This window comes from Acanthopagrus latus, chromosome 16, assembly GCF_904848185.1.
Source record: "Acanthopagrus latus isolate v.2019 chromosome 16, fAcaLat1.1, whole genome shotgun sequence".
Taxonomy (NCBI): Eukaryota; Metazoa; Chordata; class Actinopteri; order Spariformes; family Sparidae; genus Acanthopagrus; species Acanthopagrus latus.
This window is the reverse complement of record NC_051054.1, coordinates 522,501-542,499: the sequence shown is the minus strand read 5'-3', so window position 1 is coordinate 542,499 and position 19,999 is coordinate 522,501. Positions and strand designations below refer to the sequence as shown.

Genomic DNA, 19,999 nt, shown 5'->3' with positions numbered 1-19,999 from the left:
TTCACTGGATTACAGGATGACAGCGATGTGAGGAGGTGACGTCCCACAATCCCTCTGACGAACCTCCAGAGTTTCAGACAACAAGTTACCAACACGAGCAGACACGAGAATAAAAGTTACACAGATGCTGATGACTTGGATTACAGTGAAACACTGTCAGAGCATTATAATACAGAACGACCTGCTGACTTAGAAGACAGGATGAGGAGCCTGATGATGTGAATATAATCCCGTCCAGGTCCATTATAACCTGGATTACAGAGACACGAGACACGACAGAACAATAATCTGAAGTTACCAAACTGTGACCAGCTGTTGTGGAGTCTGTAGTCCTAAAGCCTGACGCCAGTTAGCATGTTAGCATGTTAGCACATCCGGTTCTCTCTTGTTTTCAGTTCAATAAGCTGTGTGGTTCCACAGGCTGAACATATTCACATGTTTCATTCATCATTAATGTCCCACAGTTTAATCCTGAAGCTCTTCATGTGCTAACAACAGTTAGCGGTTGCTAACAAGTGTCTGAATGAGACTACAGAGGTTGTCGGGGACATTAAACGTCCTCACAGCAACACGGAGACTCATCTACTCACTAGTCCGTCTTTACGGGCCACTTTAGTTCCACACTGTTCTAACTCTGACTTTACAACTTGTTAAGTATCGGCTGCAGTGATTGGTTGAATCCATCTGCTGTGACAATCTGTCCAAATCTGTTGAAGGTGAAGAGACGGAGAGAAGACGAGGAGATAAAGAAATGTGTTAATCATCATGTGGAATCAGCTGCTGTCAGAGATCATTCAGAACAAAGTCTGAAGAGAAACTCTCTCTAACGAGCTGCAGCTCCAGCCTCAGCAGTGCATCATGGGAATTAAACAGCAAGGTCAGGAGTATTTCTTTGGTCCAATCAGAGAGCTCGGCTGAAGGTCGGCGTGGAGCTGAGGCGTCCGACTGACCTTTAGATGTTCCTGGACTGAATCCCCCCGCAGGAGGACGGTTCTGGAAACAGTCCTGGAGGGTCGAGACCTTTAGCTCTGTCACCTGTGTGTGTGTGTGTGTGTGTGTGTGTGTGTGTGTGTGTGTGTGTGTGTGTGTGTGTGTTTCACAGTACTAGTGAAAGTCAAACGTAAAAGTAAAAGTATCTGATGTTAAATGTACTCAAGTGTCAGTAAAGTAACTGATCCATATATTGACACGTATAAACTGAGTCAGCTGATCATCAATCACTGTTTATGATTGATGAGAAGATCAGTCGATATTTAAAATGTGTTACTTTGTCTGTCTCTTCTTGTAATGAGTCGTTTGGCCTTCGGGGGGCGACAGTGAGTCTGCTGTCTGCAGGACAGGATGAAGAAGTCGAGCTTATAGAAGTTCTGTTGTGAAATATATGAAATGAATAAACACTTACTGCCGCTGGTCCCTGGAGCCAGGCAGCGTTGCAGAGGTCAGCTGGCTGCTGGCTGATGGCAGGACATAAAGAGACACATCACTCTGCCTCTGTGCCCTTTAGCAGAGCGCCACTGCACCAACGCCCGTCTGAGTCAAGATGTTCTAAATGCTGAAGAGGTTTCAAGTTATTTTAGAAACTTCACATTCAGATTCTCAGAAGACGATAATAAATGAGTTATTGAACCAAACGTCATGAATGTTTCTGATCCGTTTACACACACACGAGAGCTGAAGGAGTCAACACACATTCACCTGTTCGGCTCACCTGTTCGGCTCTTCACTGGAGCTCCTCACTGAAGCTCCTCACTGAAGCTCCTCACTGAAGCTCTTCACTGGAGCTCTTCACTGAAGCTCTTCACTGAAGCTCTTCACTGGAGCTCCTCACTGGAGCTCCTCACTGGAGCTCTTCACTGAAGCTCCTCACTGAAGCTCTTCACTGGAGCTCCTCACTGGAGCTCTTCACTGAAGCTCCTCACTGAAGCTCTTCACTGAAGCTCTTCACTGGAGCTCTTCACTGGAGCTCCTCACTGGAGCTCCTCACTGGAGCTCTTCACTGAAGCTCCTCACTGAAGCTCCTCACTGAAGCTCCTCACTGGAGCTCCTCACTGGAGCTCTTCACTGAAGCTCCTCACTGAAGCTCTTCACTGAAGCTCTTCACTGAAGCTCTTCACTGGAGCTCTTCACTGAAGCTCTTCACTGAAGCTCTTCACTGGAGCTCCTCACTGAAGCTCCTCACTGAAGCTCCTCACTGGAGCTCCTCACTGGAGCTCTTCACTGAAGCTCCTCACTGAAGCTCTTCACTGAAGCTCTTCACTGAAGCTCTTCACTGAAGCTCTTCACTGGAGCTCTTCACTGAAGCTCTTCACTGAAGCTCTTCACTGGAGCTCCTCACTGGAGCTCTTCACTGGAGCTCTTCACTGAAGCTCCTCACTGAAGCTCTTCACTGAAGCTCTTCACTGGAGCTCCTCACTGGAGCTCCTCACTGAAGCTCCTCACTGAAGCTCTTCACTGAAGCTCTTCACTGAAGCTCTTCACTGGAGCTCCTCACTGGAGCTCCTCACTGGAGCTCTTCACTGAAGCTCCTCACTGAAGCTCTTCACTGAAGCTCTTCACTGAAGCTCTTCACTGAAGCTCCTCACTGGAGCTCTTCACTGAAGCTCTTCACTGAAGCTCCTCACTGAAGCTCTTCACTGAAGCTCTTCACTGAAGCTCTTCACTGGAGCTCCTCACTGGAGCTCCTCACTGGAGCTCTTCACTGAAGCTCTTCACTGAAGCTCCTCACTGAAGCTCTTCACTGAAGCTCTTCACTGAAGCTCTTCACTGAAGCTCTTCACTGGAGCTCCTCACTGGAGCTCTTCGATGGTTTGGCAGTTGTCTTAATCTTCTTCCTGGTTGTACTTCCCGTCTCTAACAGTCCCTCCCGTCGTGGAGCCGGTGTACACGGAGATCCGTCAGGCTCTCGGCCGGGCGTTCAGCCTCACCTGCCGCCTGCTGCAAGCTCACCCCGCCCGCCTCCTCAGGTACGAGTGGAAGCTGGGGTCCCGCCTCCTCACCGTCGGACAGTTCAGCGACCAGCGCGATGACACCAACTACCTGGTCAGAGCTCTGAACAGAGAGGGCTATGGCGAGTACACCTGTGACATCACCAACGAGGCCGGGGCAGGGCGCTGCACCTTCCTGGTCACAGGTGAGTCTACCTGACTGGGGCATGATGGGATGTTGAGTTGAAGGTGTGACCAGACTGGACGTCCTTTAGAGATTGATGTCTAACATGTGGAGTTATGGATGGTTTCCGCGTCTGATTGGACCCGTTTACAGTTCTTCCATCTCGACTTGGACTGTTTGGACTGCTGGTCTTTGTTTATGTGAGATGACTAGATTTAACTCAAACATGCATTAAATGACTTGAGACATCATGTGGACGTGTCTGTGATTACTTAAGATGACTAGTCTTCTCAGACAAGTCTTGACTTGAATTTGTCTCAAAATTACTTGAGTCACTTTAAATGACTGGAAACTGAACGTGGACTTTTAGTCTCAAGTCGTTCAAAACAAGCTTCAAGTCTGACTTGAAGTTGTCTCAAATGACTTGAGACTTGACTTGTACTTTTCATAAATGACCTGAACCTTGATTTGTACTCGTCCTTAAAGATGTGGAACTCAACTTGATCTTTTCCCAGACTTGAACTGGACTTGTCTCAACTCACTTCAGACATGATTAACACAAGTCTCTAATTACTTTTGATTTGACTCAGACTTGTCTCCAGTGACTTGAGACTTGATTTGGACTATTGGATGATTGGTTGAAGATGACATGAGATGAGATCATTTTGAAAACTTCAGTCAGTGACTAGAAATGTAACTTGTACAAGTTTAAAATCTGACTTGGACTTGTCTGATATGACTTGAGAGAATTTGGACTTGATGTCTGTATAACTCGGTTAGAGACGGTTTGACTTGGACTTGTTTATAATAACTTCAGATGACTACATTTGACTAGAACAGTATGAAATGACTTGAAGCATAATTTTGACTGGTGTCGATTATTTTGGACGCCAAGACAACTAGAAATCCTGAAGTCCCAGACGAGACTCAACTGAAATACTGAAACGTGTCTCGTTAGTTGAGACTCGGACTTGTCAAACAGCTCAGTGATCCCAGTCTGCTGCTGCTGATGAGGTTTGTGTGAACAGCCTGAGGTCTGATGGGAAATCTTCTGCTGTGTACGTCTGGAGGACGAGGACACGATGATTAATTAGAGTTTATCTGGTGTTTAATCCGGCGTGCTGACGCACCAGCAGACAGTCAGCGAGTCCTCGAGGGTTTGAGGCGTCACGATGATGTGGCAGCTTCAGGAAACCTTCACGTGTGAAGTGACAACAAACACTGGAGACCAGAACACGTCCGGATCAGCACCAGGCCGCCTCCTCTCTGCTGTTCAGCTCACAGATCACACGTCTGCATGTCGTCTGCAGTTCTCACCAGGTTTCATTTCCACCGTTGTTCGGTCCGGGTCACATGTTGGTGCCGGACCGAGCAGGATGACGCTCAGAGTGAGACGCTGTGGTGAGCCGGGTTGTTAGACCTGATCGTTTTATGTTTTTAACAAGATTTCTTCTTTGTTCACTCAACAAACAAAAGAGCAAAGTTACAGAACCGAACCTCAGTGATGAGGCCGCGGGTCGAGCCTTCAGTCCGGCCCGGTCGTTTGTTTCATCTGTAGATATTTTGACTTTGGTTCTGTGGTGACTTTAGTCTTCTCTGTCTCTCTGATACCTGCTGAGCTGTTTTTCACATGAACTTAATTGATCAATCCACGACGTGAACCAGGAAAAGTTCTGGATTTTGGGTGAGTTGGTGTGGAATGACCCATATTTTAACACCAGCACCACACTGAGGCCTTGTGTATTTAAATAATGGTATTAATATTAGAATAACGACATTAACAGCATTTGGGAACAAACTTAAATGTTTTCTCTTTTTTTTGGTATAGAACCAATAGAACAGATATTGTGACGTCACTAATAACAGACCAGGAATCTGATCAATACTTATTGGCAGATGTTCGATGTCAGAATCGTGTTGGAGGAAACAGATCTGACATCAGTCAATATTTTGATCTTTCATGTAAATGTTGGTTTTGTTGGCGACTCTCACAGTGAGCGGCGGGCGGCGGCTGAGTCGCCTCGTGTGTCCTGATGAGAGCTCCCCTGCAGAGACGCCCTGTCAGCGCCGCCAGACTCTTCCTGTAAACCCGGCGGCAGCGTTAAGCCTCTTATCGCGTCCGGCCGCCGAGCAGCGGCGCGTTCTGCCGGCGGCAGCAGAAAGCAGTTAAAGACGGAAGTTGTAAGCTCAGGATGGAGAGCTGATGGAAAATGACAGCGATTATGTCGGCTTGTCACTGCTGAGGTGAAGTTTGTGTTGTTAATCAGGTGTGGACACGCAGGTGGCATTTTAAGTCTCACTCATCCTGCAGCAGCCAATGAGAGCGCAGCAGATCTCCAGAATAAAAGAGACACCGGAGAAACCGGCGGGTCTGCTCGTCACCTCCACTGGACCGAAACAAGGAAACTACAGAGAGTGTTTCTCTGTGAGTCTTGAGATTCAGCTTCACATCTGAATTATTCACGTTCCCATCAGTGCGACTTTGGATCAGAGCAGAATCGCTCAGGTTCTCACTGAGTGGACCGTTCTCCTCCTGCCTCTGATTCACTCTGACGTTTCCTTCCTCTTCGTCACACTGTCTGTGTTGGAAATCCTCTCAGCTCCGTCCAGCACCGAGTCAGTTCACTCCAGTTCACAGGAGTTCTGCTGCTTTGGTTCTGTTGGTTTGGGCTGTTTTAACTCCAGTTTTCTGTAATGAGGAAACTTTCACACCTGCCTTCTTGGTCTGGACATCGACTCGCCTTCGATACCTGGAAGCTCAAGTCGAGTCATTCAGAACAAGTCCGACTTGAACCGGTCTCACATGACTTGAGACTCGTCACTGTCAGCTGCTTCAGAATAGTCCAGTTCTGCTGGAGGTCTCTGTGGTTCAGACCTGCTCAGCTTGGAAAATGTCATGAGTTGAGTTTTGTTGTGAACTGGTGCTGAACAATAAAGATCGACTGATTGAACCTGCAGCTCTGCAGTGTTCTCTCATGCTGACTGGTTGTTACCCAGCTTTCAGCCGCCCGTCGTCCTCGCTGTGTCCTTACCGGTCTGTTAATGATCTGAATCCCAACCGATTCCACTACATGACATCACATATGACATCACATATGACATCACATATGACATCACGTGACCTGAGTGCTGAGCTGAAGACGTCTGAACTCTGTCCGCTGACGTTGGGTTCAGATTATTTTGTCAAACCGCTGAAGTGAAAAAAAGACTTTGAGTGGCTGTTTGTGTTTATACAGCTGAGTCAGCCAATCAGGTCTCAGCTCTGTGTTATCAGGTCGACCATGTTGGAGCCTTCGTCCAATCAGGGGAATTCTTCTTCTTCAGTGGTTTAATCCTCCAACCTGCACGTCAGCAGGAACACACACCCGTGTGTGTTCCTGCTGACGGACATATAAACATGCTGTCACACACACACACACACACACACACTGTCACGCTGTCATATTAAGTTGAGCTTTATAATCCTGCTGCTTGTGAGATTAACACTCTGACTCTTCTTCTGTTTCTGACGACATTTTCGTGGTCTTACTCCTCTTCCACTTCCTCTTCCTCCTCTTCTTCCTCTTCCTCTTCCACTTCCTCTTCCTCTTCCTCCTCTTCCACTTCCTCTTCCTCCTCTTCTTCCTCTTCCTCTTCCACTTCCTCTTCCTCTTCCTCTTCCTATTCTGTTTTGTTTTCCGTCTTTTGTTGCCTATTTTTTGGTATTTTGTATGTACTGGACTTGGACTTGGGCCTCTTGTCACCTGCCTGCCTGTGTCTCTGTGGTTCTGTGTTTCTGTGGTTCTGTGGTTCTGTGTTTCTGTGGTTCTGTGTTTCTGTGGTTCTGTGGTTCTGTGTTTGTGTTTCCACCTGTTTTTATTGGAACTTGTAGTAAATGACTGAAACGTCCTCTCCGTCCTCCCTCCGTCTCGTCCTCAGGGAAGGCGTATGCTCCGGAGTTTTACTACGACACCTACAGCGCTTTGTGGCAGAACCGACCTCGAGTCTACGGCTTCAAGCTGCAGTGGACTCAGATGGAGCCCAACGCCGTGGACCGGATTCTGGCCTACAGGCTCGGGATCAGACAGGTCAGAACTGCATGATAGATCCTCTCCACACTTTACACATCGTCCCTACTTCACCCTGCATGATGATAAAAACTGCACTGAGCCTTTAAAACATGCAGCTGACGTAGTTCAGTTCCTGTTTCAGTCATTTCCTGTTTTATTTTGAAGTTCTGTCATGTTTGCCTTTCATTTCCTCTCTGCGTCTCAGTTCTGTTTAGTCCCTCCTTGTTCAGCACTTCCTCAGTTTTCTTTCTATTTTTGGTGACTTTGGATTTTATGGACCAGTTTTGTGTTAAAGATGAACTTTATCTGAGAATATGGATGAAAACAAACCTATAAATAAAAACATGTACGAGTCAGATATGAAGCAGGAGGATGATCTCTGTACCTGAGACTCCTGCAGCATCAGCCGGGCTTCACAGGAGGAGGAGGAGGAGGAGGAGGAGGAGGAGGAGGAGGAGGAGGGCTTGTTGCTATGGCAACCTGCCTGTCTTTTCATTCATACACAGTGTACTGCAGAGAGAGAGAGAGAAGAAGTGCTGATGGGACAGAAAATGAAGAAAAGAAAAGGACGATAATAATCCAGAGAGACTGGAGGAAGTTTACAGGAGGAGGAGGAGGTGGAGGGGGAGGTGGAGGGGGAGGTGGAGGAGGGGGGGGGGTGGAGGAGGGGGAGGTGGAGGAGGAGGTGGTGGAGGGGGAGGAGGGGGAGGAGGGGGAGGTGGAGTATAGCAGGATGTAGCTGACCCTCTCGTCTCTTCTGTGGATGTGTTTTATTGGCTCGTCCAACATGTTGTCCTCACAGATTTACATTATTTTGACTATTTTAATGCACAAAATTTGTGTACATGAGCAAATAAAGAACTATAATGTGTTCCTGTTACTCAGGGATTCTCAGAGAAACATGTCAGACCATGTGATAATTGGGGCAGTTACAGCTGATCTGAAGTCAGCAGAAGCCTTTCAAAAGAGCTCAGAACCACATCAGTCCTCCAGCAGCTCTGGATCGAGTGCCGACATGCAGACGAGTTCAGAACATGGTTTGTGTTTCAGATGGGTCAGACCCGCTGGTGGGAGCAGGAGATCCCCATGGAGGGAAACATCCAGAAGGGGGAGCTGCTGACCTACAACCTGACCGAACTCATCAAACCCGAGTCCTACCTGGTCCGCCTCACCCCCATCACCCGCTACGGAGAGGGCGACGCCACTGAACGCATCATCACGTACAGCGGTATGTTAGTGAGCTGACAGCACTTCCACTTTGAAGCTTCTCTGTTTGATTTTATTAAACGGTCCTTCAGGTGCTGCTGGACGTACGACGAGCGGGTAACACAAGAAGCAGAAAACAGGCTTGGTTCACTGCAGCACCGGGTCATGTCTGAGTTACAGTGTGTGAACTAATAATTCTACCTGAGCTCACACACACACACACACACACACACACACACACACAGTTTCATCACTCTCAACATGTTTGTGTGTCTCTTTATTTATGAAACAACAAAACAACAAGAGAACACAAACTGTTGAGCTGTCACATGAATCCTGACGGGAATCTAAAAAAAAACCACCACTGCAGAGAAACGTCAGAGAGAGAATCTGACGAGACGAGAACAGAATGAAACTCGACGACAAACAGAGAAACAGACGCAGAGGAAACTCACAGCGGGAGGCGACGACACAAACACAGAAACACCGACCGGCACCAGAACAAGAACATGAACCCGTCTGCTCTGTGGTGTGGTTTTGACAGACTGTCAGTGAACGCCTCGCCTCCTGATCGGCGCATTAACTCCCCGCAGCAAACACAGCAAGACACGGTTCAGACAGGAAGCTGACGCGCCTTGTCGGCTCCGTCACAAACGGGTCACAGCGGGTCTCGGCCCGACAAACATCAGGACAGATGTTTGTTGTGAGCTGAACTGAAGAAGAAGAACTGGACTAAACATCCTGAAAGATTATTTATACGTCGGTTAAACAGTTGATTGACAACAGAACCTGTGACGTCATCAGGTCACGCTCGCTGTGACTCGTTATCAGCTGTCAAACATCCAAATGTCAGAGAAGTAAAAGATGATCGTTATCCTGCTCAGACGCAGAGCTCGCCAACAACATGACAAGTTACCTGTAACCTGCAGAAATAATCTAACAGACCTCTTGTCTTTTGTCCCTTCACAGCTCCTGTCAATCCACATCTCAGTAAGTACCTGCTCACCTGCTCACCTGCTCACCTGCCCACCTGCTCACCTGCCCACGTGCTCACCTGCTCACCTGCCCACCTGCTCACCTGCCCACGTGCTCACCTGCTCACCTGCCCACGTGCTCACCTGCCCACCTGCCCACCTGCTCACCTGCTCACCTGCCCACCTGCTCACCTGCTCACCTGCCCATCTGCTCACCTGCTCACCTGCCCACCTGCCCATCTGCTCACCTGCTCATCTGCCCATCTGCCCACCTGCTCACCTGCCCACCTGCCCACCTGCTCACCTGCTCATCTGCCCATCTGCCCACCTGCCCATCTGCTCATCTGCCCATCTGCCCACCTGCCCATCTGCCCATCTGCCCACCTGCCCATCTGCCCACCTGCCCACCTGCCCATCTGCTCACCTGCTCACCTGCCCACCTGCCCATCTGCTCACCTGCTCATCTGCCCATCTGCCCACCTGCCCATCTGCTCACCTGCCCACCTGCCCATCTGCTCACCTGCTCACCTGCCCACCTGCTCACCTGCTCACCTGCCCACCTGCTCACCTGCTCACCTGCTCACCTGCTCACCTGCCCACCTGCCCATCTGCTCACCTGCTCACCTGCCCACCTGCCCACCTGCTCACCTGCCCACCTGCTCACCTGCTCACCTGCTCACCTGCCCATCTGCTCACCTGCTCACCTGCTCACCTGCCCACCTGCCCACCTGCTCACCTGCCCACCTGCCCACCTGCTCACCTGCTCACCTGCCCACCTGCTCATCTGCCCACCTGCTCACCTGCCCACCTGCTCACCTGCTCACCTGCTCACACTGACACTCTTCACAACACAGTCATTTGCTGAATCAGTAGTACACTGTCTGGCCAAAACAAAGGTCACACTGATATTTTCTTGGACGCCTTTAGCTTGGTCACAATATTCTCTGTTGCATTGTTTCGATAAGCTTCTGCAGTGTCACAAGATTTCTTTCGGTCCAGTGTTGCATTAAGATCTTGTACTGATGACGGGAGAGTCGGACCACTGCGCAAAGCTCCAGCACATCCCAGAGATCCTCGCTGGGGTTCAGGTCTGGACTCCATGTGAACATGATGTCTCGTGCTCCCTGAGCCACTCTGTCAGTCTGAGCCCGGCGAATCCTGACAGGGTCGTCCTGGAATATGGAGAAGAAATCCACTGATAGAAACACCTGGTCATCCAGTATATTCAGGTAGTCAGCTGACTGACTGTTTGGGCACATCCTGTTGCTGAACCTGGACCAGACCAACTGCAGCCAGTTCAGAGCCCTGCCCCCACAGGCTGGTACAGTAGACGCAAGGCATGATGGGTAATCACTTCATCTGCCTCTCTTCTCACCCTGATGCAGCATTACTGTGGAACAGTGTAGATCTGAACACATCAGACCACATGACCTTCTTCCATCACTCCAGAGTCCAATCGTTATGCTCCCGAGCAAACTGAAGACTTTGTTTGCAATCAGCCTCAGTGATCAGAGGTTTTCTTACGGCTGCACAGCTGTTCAGTCCAGATCCCTTCAGTTCCCCTCATGTTCTCACTGTCAGGGTTCTTCTGTGTTTCTGCCATTTGATTTCACCAAACGTTTAAGTGATCGCCGGTCACGATCAATCAGGATTTGTTTCCGAGCTCATTTCTTCCTGGGAGATGATGGTTCCCCGCGATCCGTCCAGTCTTTAAAAATGTGTTGGACAGTTCTGCTTCATGCATGCTGATGATTTGACCCTTCACAAACATCACACGGTGGAAAGTTAAATATCTTGTGGCCAGTTGAAAGTTAATCGCCCTGCAGTAACGATCAATAGGAGGCTCTTACCTGTCTGCTTACTTAAATCCAGGTGGAGACGTTTTCTTTGGCCAGGCAGTGTGTAAAGAAGCAGAACACGTAAATATCAAGTAAAGTAAAAGTACCTGAAGATTGTAGTGTTTAAAGATGTATTCTGTGTGTGTGTGTGTGTGTGTGTGTGTGTGTGTGTGTGTGTGTTCAGGGGAGTTCCAGTGTGGTTTCGAGGACGAGGCGATGTGTTTGTTCTCTCAGGACAAATCAGACGAGTTTGACTGGACGCGTCACAGCGCCGCCACACGAGACACCAAATACACCCCCAACACCGGGCCGAGCTCGGACCACACCGGCTCCAAGAAGGGTACACACACACACACATGCACACACACACACACACACACACACACACACACTCTCTTGTGTTGTCTGAATGTCTGTAAAGTGAGGCTGGTTCAAACATGAATATTGTTATTTGTTATTACTGTTGCACTTTGTGCTTGTGTTACTTTTATTGAATGATGATTGTTGAGATGCCATTGTACTGAAATATTTGTGTATCACTCAGGAATGTGAATGTTGTGTTTCTGTGTGCGGTCGCAGTGTCGTACTGGTGGAAGTGTGCGATTACAATCTGGCCCTCAGGAAGTGAGGACAACATGTTTGTGGCCTTCTCTTTCATTAAAGTTGCTCTTCCCTGCTGTAGATGAATATATAAAGTTTGAACAGTTGCTGCTTCATTTGATTTAAATCAATCAACTCATATTTTCGTTCATGTTTAGCTCAGTTTAAAACTCCTGATGGATCCGAGCTGATCAGAGTATTGATGGAAGGCGTCACCACGACACAGCAGAGAGAAACTCCAACTTCGACATTTTCATCCTGTGTTTTTGTTTGGTCAGTTTTCTGCTTCTGACAGAGTTTCTACGCTCAGTGGCCACATCAGCAGGTTCACCTGTAACGACTGTTCTACAGTCCAGACGTGATCAACTGGATCATTAACGCAGCTGAAGGTCAGGTCATAAAAAATCCACACATGACTGATCAGGGATCAGTTTAAAGACTGCAGGTCTGCAGAGAGCTGGACTGAAGTCTGCTTTTTAAATCTCTGGTTAAAAATGAGAAACTCACCTTGAAAGAAGCGTTTCAGTTCAATCTTCAGACACAACGTGAGCAAACACTCGCCGACAGCAGCGATTAAAAACTGCCTGTAACTGTCAGAAACCTCGAGCAGAACCGAGTCAGTGCTGGATTGTTGGGTCGCACACAGTTAATGTCTGTCCTCAAACACTGGCAGGAGGTAACAGGAAGAAATATCTTTCAGTTTGATTATTATCAAATATTGTATAACAGTAAGTTCTCATTCTGTTGAGTTTTGACGCAGATCACTTAGCACGTAGCGTTAGCTTGCTAACAGACATTAGCTTACTCACCAACAACTAACAGAGGTCAGGGAGAACAAACTGAAACACTAAAGTGTTTTCTGCCATTTAAGAGCTAATATGTGACACATGTCACAGTGTGAAATAAAAGGACCGCAGTGTATTCACCGGTTTATTGTAAATAAAGTCCAAGAACATAAAGGTTTTATTCAACTCGCTAACAGTTAGCTAAAATGCTCTAAACACAAAATCAACCTGAGGGAAACTTCATCATCTCAACGCTCGCTGCTAAACTGCCACATTTTCCAGTGAGTCTGGTGTTTGTCCTCCGAACAGACGGAGCGACGTTATCAGGAAACAGCAGCATGTCACCAACACACTGACGATCAGAGTCAGGCTGACTTCCACAGTCTGATTAGAGAGAACAAATGTCTGACTCAATTATCTTTGTGCTGTCAGCGCTGACTCTGGATCTGTTAGTGGGCGTCGTAAGCCGACCTGTCAAACTGTCCAATGTGCCTTTAGTAAGAAGATAACTTCAGCATCCGTCCCAGAGCAGAGCCGGCTGACACTTCACAGTTTTGTTTGTTAATTTTCTTCTTACTTTTAAATGCAGGCGTCAGCTGTCATGCTCAGGAGTTCAGCCTGACAGCTGCGAGTGTTTTAAAGCTGGATGTCAGGTGACAGAAACAAAGAGCAAGATGTCTTCTGCAGCCGCCATTTTGAAACAGATGATGATCAGATGATGAGGGGAGAAAAGTGTCGCAGGAAGACAAATGAAGACGGTAATTTAATGAGACTCCGGACCGTTTGGATCCAGACAAAGACGTGAAGTCCTGTCAGATCTGCCGGCTCCTGGAACGAACTACAGATTGTTTGGATGGTGCATAACTTCTTTATGTTCTGGTCTGTAAGGAACTTTCTCAGAGGTCGTCGTTGTTTCCTGGAGACGGGGATTTTGAAAAGTGGCGCCCGGCGGCAGACTTCAGACCAACAGTTAACATGAGCTGAGTCAGACCTGCGGGGAGTCTGCAGCCACACACTGACTCACAACCTGTCGGCTGCTGCGGCTCCTCCCGGCAGGAAGAGGCTAAATAATCAAATGTGATTGGCTGTCAACACCTGGCCATCAGACCCCGCCCTGAGGTAGAGAGACAGCCGCTCAGACAGAGAGAGAGAGAGAGTTACAGGAAGTACAAGAGGAAGATGAAGATGTTGGTTGTTGCTTGTTGGACGGTTGTTTAGTGGTCAGTCGGTCGTTTGGTTGTTTGCAGTGTCGTCGCTGCACCACAGCTCACATCACAGTCAGTTTGGCCTCAGTGGTAATTCAGTTCAAAAGGGCCACATTCAGCCATGATGACACACACAGACACACAAACTGAACACGTGGTAGTTTGACTGTGTGACTCTCACATCCACGTTCAGTGTGTTGATGACTGCAGTTCCTGAGTAAACTCAGATTTAAATGTCTCCAGGTACGTTCAGCTGTTTGTTGTCGTCTTTGTTTCCTCCTGGAAATTCATCCTGTTCTTCTTCTTGTGCAGCTCGTTTCACTCTGCAGAGTCTCATTAACATCAGCCTCGGGGTGCGTGTGCGTGCGTGCGTCTGTGTGTGTGTGTGTGTGTGTGTGCGTGTGTTTTCATATACAATTGAATTTGTGAGGATTGTTTTTGCTCTGAATGAGCTGGAGGTGGATTTGTTTGTGACTCCAGCTCTCTGAAGGACTGAGACGTTTCTGCCTCGTGGGTTAATCTGTGCAGGTCGGCTGAGCAAGGCAGCGTTACAGGTTCAGTTCCCTGAACAGCCCAGGACGACGGTTAAATGAGGAACATTTCAGCTGAATTCGAGCTTATTACCCAACCGAGAGGTTCTGTTTTCAGCCTGTCTGTTGGTTTGTTTGGGTCTCATCAAACTGATGAGCGGATGTGTGACACCAGGCTGTTTGTGTGGACTCTGGCCTGACCTTTGACCCGGTTCTGCTCTGACGTTCTCACAGGTTTCTACATGTACATCGAGACGTCGAGGCCGAGACTGGACGGAGACAAGGCCCGGCTGCTGTCTCCAACCTTCAACATGAACTCCAAGAGCTCGTCCTCGTCCTCCTCCGTCACCAACAGCCCCATTTACTGCTTCGCCTTCTACTACCACATGTACGGGAAGCACATAGGTAAGACTGCAGCAGGTCTCAGGTGCAGGTGTAAGAATGGTGATACTGGATGTCTGAACCTGCTGCCGTGTGTCTGCAGGAGCTCTCAACGTGTACCTGCGTCAGAAAGGTCCGGCGGTGACGGACACCTCGGTCTGGAGTCTGACCGGTAACCAAGGAGACCGCTGGCGACAAGCCAAGGTCAACATCCACCCAACCACAGCCTTCCAGGTACAGACCACACCCCCAAAACACACCTGCTGTAACACGAAGCACACCTGCTGTAACACAAACACGCCTGCTGTAACACAAACACGCCTGCTGTAACACACACACGCCTGCTGTAACACCAACACACCTGCTGTAACACAAACACACCTGCTGTAACACAAACACGCCTGCTGTAACACAAACACACCTGCTGTAACACACACACGCCTGCTGTAACACAAACACACCTGCTGTAACACACACACGCCTGCTGTAACACAAACACACCTGCTGTAACACAAACACACACCTGCTGTAACACACACACGCCTGCTGTAACACAAACACGCCTGCTGTAACACACACACGCCTGCTGTAACACACACACGCCTGCTGTAACACAAACACACCTGCTGTAACACACACACGCCTGCTGTAACACAAACACACACCTGCTGTAACACACACACGCCTGCTGTAACACAAACACGCCTGCTGTAACACACACACGCCTGCTGTAACACACACACGCCTGCTGTAACACAAACACACCTGCTGTAACACAAGCACACCTGCTGTAACACACACACACACACCTGCTGTAACACACACACGCCTGCTGTAACACACACACGCCTGCTGTAACACAAACACACCTGCTGTAACACAAACACACACCTGCTGTAACACACACACGCCTGCTGTAACACAAACACGCCTGCTGTAACACACACACGCCTGCTGTAACACACACACGCCTGCTGTAACACAAACACACCTGCTGTAACACAAGCACACCTGCTGTAACACACACACACACACCTGCTGTAACACACACACGCCTGCTGTAACACACACACGCCTGCTGTAACACACACACACCTGCTGTAACACAAACACGCCTGCTGTAACACACACACGCCTGCTGTAACACAAACACGCCTGCTGTAACACACACACGCCTGCTGTAACACACACACACGCCTGCTGTAACACAAACACACCTGCTGTAACACAAGCACACCTGCTGTAATACACACACACACACCTGCTGTAACACACACACGCCTGCTGTAACACACACACGCCTGCTGTAACACACACACACCTGCTGTAACACAAACACGCCTGCTGTAACACACACACGCCTGCTGTAACACACACACACACCTGCTGTAACACAAACACGCCTGCTGTAACACAAACACGCCTGCTGTAACACACACACGCCTGCTGTAACACAAACACGCCTGCTGTAATACACACACACACACGCCTGCTGTAACACAAACACACACCTGCTGTAACACACACACGCCTGCTGTAACACAAACATGCCTGCTGTAACACAAACACGCCTGCTGTAACACACACACACACGCCTGCTGTAACACAAACACACACCTGCTGTAACACACACACGCCTGCTGTAACACAAACACACCTGCTGTAACACAAACACACCTGCTGTAACACACACACACGCCTGCTGTAACACAAACACGCCTGCTGTAACACACACACACACCTGCTGTAACACACACACGCCTGCTGTAACACACACACGCCTGCTGTAACACAAACACGCCTGCTGTAACACACACACGCCTGCTGTAACACACACACACACCTGCTGTAACACACACACGCCTGCTGTAACACACACACGCCTGCTGTAACACAAACACGCCTGCTGTAACACACACACGCCTGCTGTAACACACACACACACGCCTGCTGTAACACAAACACGCCTGCTGTAACACAAACACGCCTGCTGTAACACAAACACGCCTGCTGTAACACACACACACGCCTGCTGTAACACAAACACACCTGCTGTAACACAAACACGCCTGCTGTAACACAAACACGCCTGCTGTAACACACACACGCCTGCTGTAACACACACACACACGCCTGCTGTAACACAAACACGCCTGCTGTAACACAAACACGCCTGCTGTAACACAAACACGCCTGCTGTAACACAAACACACCTGCTGTAACACACACACGCCTGCTGTAACACACAAACACACCTGCTGTAACACACACACACACCTGCTGTAACACACACACACGCCTGCTGTAACACAAACACACCTGCTGTAACACAAACACACGCCTGCTGTAACACACACACGCCTGCTGTAACACAAACACACCTGCTGTAACACACACACACACCTGCTGTAACACACACACACCTGCTGTAACACACACACTCCCGATGCCTTTTCCCTGCAGGTGGTGATGGAGGGCGTCCGCGGCGCTGGTATTGAGGGAGATATCGCCATCGATGATGTCACCATCGAGGAGGGCGAATGTAAAGATCCTCCTCCCAACAGTGAGTCCACGTCATGAACTCGTCTGATTTATTGTCGTTCTGATCCGACTCATCAACTCGTCCTCTCTCTCTCTCTTGTTTCCCACACAGATCTAAGGTCACTCGCCCCGCCCTCATCGCCTCATATATGGCAGCTGTGCGTCACTCTGAGTCTGGCTCTGATTGGCCAGCGGAGGTGACCCCCCCTCCCTACAGGACGCCACATCCTTTGACTCTTTGGCCCCTCCTCTCCTCCATCTTATCCATCTCCCCGTCCCAACTACCAAAGATAAGGTCAGAACTACTTCCTGCCAAGATGGCTGACACTAGCGGTCAGAAGACGCCACAGAGAGGAGGTGATGAGAGGACAGTGGAGGTTCAGTTCTAGTTTGACGGTGCTGTGTCAGGTGGGCGGGGCCTCCTCTGTAGTGTGCGGCGTCACTGGATGCACGTAGAGTTTTGTCGTGGCGCGTTTGGAAGCAGCTGCTTGTCATCGCGTGTCTCCGGTGAATCATTTTGACAGTTTGGTTTCAGCTTGGCGCCATCAAGCACAAAAAGGCGCCTCAGTAAGAAATGGGAGAGGAAATGAAAGCGTGAATGTCTCCATCCCTGACCTCCATCGCCCGCCATCCCCCCTCCCAGCCCCCCCACCTCCACGGATCAACAGTACTGTACCGCGAGCTGGACGGACAAATGGCAGTCTCTCTGTTTTTTGGGGGGAAGGTAACTTTTTACAGCGGGCGGACTGACAGAGTTTTTAAAAAATACTTTCAGATCTTATTTTGACATCTGTCTGTCTGCGGAGAGTTCACCCTCTGCCATGACATCAAGTGCCTTCAGACTCACGGAGGAAGAGGTTGCCGCACCGAGGACCGCCGTCGTCACGGAAACGGGTGTGACATCATCACGGAGGAGATAACCAACGAACAGAAACATCTTCTGGTCTGATTATGCAGAGAATCAGTTTCTTACAGAGTTCTTCTTTTTTATGATCACAAGAGGATTCTGGGAAAAAGGAAGCCATGTTGGATGGACAGGAAGTAGACTCTGGATACAGACAGGAAGCTCTTTGACTTATTTAACATTGAAAAGAACAACAAGCAATCATAATTCTGAGGACCTGTGAGTGGATATTTCAAAATAAAAGACTTCCTGTTGGACATTTTCAGCCTAAGCCAATGGGATTCGAGCATTTGGTCTCTCAGAATTATTTTAGTATTTCAAAATAAGAGTTTTCAGAAGGCTGCATAGACTTTGATGCTACCTGAGACCATCGGTTACCTTAAACTACAAAAACAGCCGGAGCTTTTGAAAAGGAGGATGATGTGTTATGTAAAATCCAATCTTCTATTGTTCCTATAATAATATAAAGACGGGAGTTTGTTTCATTGTTTTCACCGGGCGGATCTTCAGTTCAGATTTTATTACTTTGTTTTGTTTTTAATCCAAACAGACGAGAAAATCCTGCCGTCATGTTCGAGTCGAGAAACATTTCTACTGAGAACAAAACTCATTTTACAAAAGCACAAACAGTCAGCCGACATGTGAACAACACACCTGAATACACCTGACGAACCTGAACACACCTGAACACACAGGAACACACCAGAATGCACCTGAACGCACCAGAATGCACCTGACGAACCTGAACAACATCTGAACACACCTGAACACACCCAAACACACCTGAACACACCCGACCACACCTGAACACACCTGAAGACACATGACCAACACCTGAACACACCTGAACACACCTGAACACACCTGAACAACACCTGACCAACACCTGAACACACCTGAACACACCTGAAGACACATGACCAACACCTGAACACACCTGAACACACCTGAACACACCTGAACAACACCTGACCAACACCTGAACACACCTGAACAACACCTGAACTCACCTGAACAACACCTGACCACACCTGAACACACCTGAACGTCCTTGAACACACCTGAACATCCCTGACCACACCTGAACACACCCGACCACACCTGAACACACCCGACCACACCTGAACACACCTGAACACACCTGACCAACACCTGAACACACCTGAACAACACCTGACCAACACCTGACCAACACCTGAACACACCTGAACAACACCTGAACAACACCTGAACACACCTGAACAACACCTGAACACACCTGAACAACACCTGAACAACACCTGAACACACCTGAACACACCTGAACAACACCTGAACACACCTGACCACACCTGAACAACACCTGAACACACCTGAACAACACCTGAACAACACCTGAACACACCACCTGTGTCATGTTTCATGTTGAGGCTCATTCCTGCCCAGAAAAGAAAAACATTGATTTAAAGTTTGGATGAAATAATTAAAATTTGTATTATTCTGACTTGTCATTTTTTTACTTTGTTTCTTAATTTTGATTTAAAAAGTCTCGATCCTAAATCACTTACCTGTAAATTCTCATTTTCTTTAGTAGTTTAAATGTTGAATCTTATAACTTGGTCTCAGAGTCTCATGATGGATTTCGAGCCTCCAGACTTCAGCTCACGAACACGCTGCTGCCATTTTGATTCACGTGGAATCAGAACCTGTGACGACAGCGACAACGTGAAACACGTTTAGAGACGTGAAACAGTCGGAGCGTCTTCAGGTTCTGTGACGTGAAACGTGTGGACTCATTTTCAGGGTTTGATTAGTTGAATCTAAAGGTCAGCGGTGACATCATGAAGATCTGATCACATGACTGATGACCTGATCTCCATCTCAGCCGTGATTGGATGC

At 48.5% G+C, this 19,999-nt stretch overlaps 1 protein-coding gene across 3 annotated transcripts in view; it reads left to right on the top strand.

The window, feature by feature from the left end:
• Positions 1-18,919, top strand: part of mdga2a (MAM domain containing glycosylphosphatidylinositol anchor 2a) — a 64,502-nt gene extending 45,583 nt beyond the window's left edge. For all 3 annotated transcript variants that reach the window (XM_037072174.1, XM_037072176.1, XM_037072175.1), the window contains 9 exons: positions 2,858-3,130; positions 7,027-7,175; positions 8,208-8,385; positions 9,333-9,353; positions 11,360-11,515; positions 14,530-14,700; positions 14,780-14,910; positions 17,140-17,239; positions 17,330-18,919. In XM_037072174.1, the coding sequence (XP_036928069.1) occupies positions 2,858-3,130; positions 7,027-7,175; positions 8,208-8,385; positions 9,333-9,353; positions 11,360-11,515; positions 14,530-14,700; positions 14,780-14,910; positions 17,140-17,239; positions 17,330-17,418 (1,268 nt within the window). In that variant the 3' untranslated portion in view covers positions 17,419-18,919. The remainder of the gene's footprint in view (positions 1-2,857; positions 3,131-7,026; positions 7,176-8,207; positions 8,386-9,332; positions 9,354-11,359; positions 11,516-14,529; positions 14,701-14,779; positions 14,911-17,139; positions 17,240-17,329) is intronic.
• Positions 18,920-19,999: the final 1,080 nt, after the last annotated feature.